General features: G+C 60.0%; 1 protein-coding gene across 1 annotated transcript in view; it reads right to left on the reverse strand.

The window, feature by feature from the left end:
* Nucleotides 1–2277, reverse strand: part of VEGFA (vascular endothelial growth factor A) — a gene marked incomplete at its 5' end in the record, with an annotated part of 15536 nt that overhangs the window by 8276 nt on the left and 4983 nt on the right. The window contains one exon of the mRNA XM_004710870.2: nucleotides 54–250. Within this exon, the coding sequence (XP_004710927.2) occupies nucleotides 54–250 (197 nt within the window). The remainder of the gene's footprint in view (nucleotides 1–53; nucleotides 251–2277) is intronic.

Raw genomic sequence — 2277 nt, forward strand, 5'->3', positions numbered from 1 at the left:
CCAGCCGGTGCCAGTCTAGTGGCCGCCCTGCCCCACCGCCGGAAGGTGCCCACCTGCATGGTGATGTTGAAGTTCTCGGTGGGCACGCACTCCAGCCCCTCGTCATTGCAGCAGCCCCCACAGCGCATCAGGGGCACGCAGGACGGCTTGAAGATGAACTCGATCTCATCGGGGTACTCCTGGAAGATGTCCACCAGCGTCTCGATAGGACGGCAATAGCTGCGCCGGTAGACGTCCAGGAACTTCACCACTGCGCGGGAGGGGATAATCCGTGAGCGGGACAGTCACGCGGGCAGGGGCACCCAGCTCGGTAAGGCTCCTCCTGTCAGGCAGGCCCTAACGCGAACCCGAGGAGGGTGCCCCCTCCTCCCCCTGCTGAGGTGGAAGTCCCTTCTTGCGAGTGTCGGGAAGCTGTCCTGTCCTGCGGGAATTGCCTGTCTCCGTATCTGATGAGTCTGCCCTGCTGAACGCCAAGCCCATTTCCGGCTCGGCCCTCATGCCACAGGAGACCGCATGTGGGCAAACCTGCTGAGGGCTGGGAGGTACTAAGAACCCTGCCACGTGCTGTCTGTGACTTCCCTTAAAAGAGGAACCGCCAGCTTGGCTAACCTGTCCCATTTCCCTGTAACCTGCCCCAGCCACTGCTCTCCCCGAGGGCCCACCCCCCACCACGTCCTGAGCTAGCTGGGTGCTGTGAGCAGCCTTCTTTCCAAGCACATCCCCTCCCGCTGTGCTCCCCACAGGTACTGTTAGGACCCCCACTTTACAAATGAGGAGCTGGGGGGGGGGGCTGTTCAGAGAAGCTGAGGAACCTGCCCCAAAGTCACACCACTAGGAAGGAAGTGCTCGGTTCAACTCAACTGGTTCCGCACAGAGGTTTCCAAGGTCACGCAAAACGCAGAGGGGCAGCTTCTACCTGCCAGTCTCCCTGGGGGGCACGCGGTGCGGGCGCATGGACTCCGGAGGTGGTGAGCCTCAGTACAGGGTTGGCAGGTGGCAGTGGGCAGGCCCACGGGGCCCAAGCAGCCACCGGTAATCCCACCCAAAGGGCAAACTGCCTCATCCTGGGAAACCCGGCAGCACTGCCCATGCAGTCAAGGTTTCGAAAAGCTGATCTGGAGGGAGACCAGGGGACAGAGAGCTTCCCGGGCCAGCCGCAGAGCCTGGTGTGCACTGAAGCATGAAGGGGTAATTCTGGGCCACAGGGGCGGGTCCCCTGAGAAAATTTAAACGCAGGACTCGGGAATGACTACTCCAAACTGTGGCCCAGCCACTCCTCCCGCACCCCCCCTCCCACGTACCCCCACCTAGCAGCCCCGGCCTGGAGTGCACTCCCCCAACACAGGAGGGAGGACAAGGCACCCAGAGGCCGGGGCTCTGGCCCTGCCGTGGTGTGACCTTGGGCCTGTTCTTCCCCTGCCTGGGCCTCAGCCCCAGAAAGGGGGGTTCGTTGATCCCTAAAGGCTCTGGAATGGTGGTGGAAATGAGTTAGGAAGGGGTTAGTATCTGTTCCTCAGCCCAGATCAGACAAAGTCTGAGTCTCTCTCTACCTGTGGCCCAGGGGCTGCTCACTGCCCTCTGCCTTCCAGAGAGAAGATGAGCTGGGGGTGTCATGCTCAAGATGTATCAGGGCGGGGACAAGGCGCTTCAAGAACGCCATGGGTGTGAAAATAGAAAGGAGAACCATGTGAGAATCCAAATCAGTCCCCCAGGCCTTGACGAGGCCTCTGCTTGCCCTATCTGGACAACGGGCACACTCTTTATCTCCAAAGGATGACGGTAAAGAGTCACTGTAAAACATAAAGGAGGCAGGGCTCCGACGATGTCATCTTTGTAACCAAGTCTACACTGAAGGTGACTATATCAAGAATTCTTGAACTGGGACCTTCCTGTGATCGGGGACAGGGGTGGCCTGGGCTTTGGGGCCACAGAGCCCCACCCAAGAGGGGAAGACAAAAAGGCCTGGCCTAGACATTGGCAGAGGTAGCTGAGTACACAAAGACTCGGGGTTGGGCTTTCTCCAAGGGCAGGGAGAGGTAGAGGGGTGGGAGTCGGGGCCACTCGCAGGACCCTTTGCGCCCCACCCCACCCCCACCTCCAAGGAAGCTGTCTCCTCCCGCCCAGGCCTTACACACACATGTGCTCCAACAGGGGGCTCTGGTGGTCTTCCTTGGTTATCACACAACCTTTCCACCAGCAAACAAAGACCATTTGTCTTGCCTCTCCCAGATCACAGAGACCACTGGGAAGCCAAGCAGGATGCTAGCACACTGTGGG

This window comes from Echinops telfairi, unplaced genomic scaffold, assembly GCF_000313985.2.
Source record: "Echinops telfairi isolate 266 unplaced genomic scaffold, ASM31398v2 ScPeMD7_3533;HRSCAF=4204_1, whole genome shotgun sequence".
NCBI classification, from domain to species: domain Eukaryota; kingdom Metazoa; phylum Chordata; class Mammalia; order Afrosoricida; family Tenrecidae; genus Echinops; species Echinops telfairi.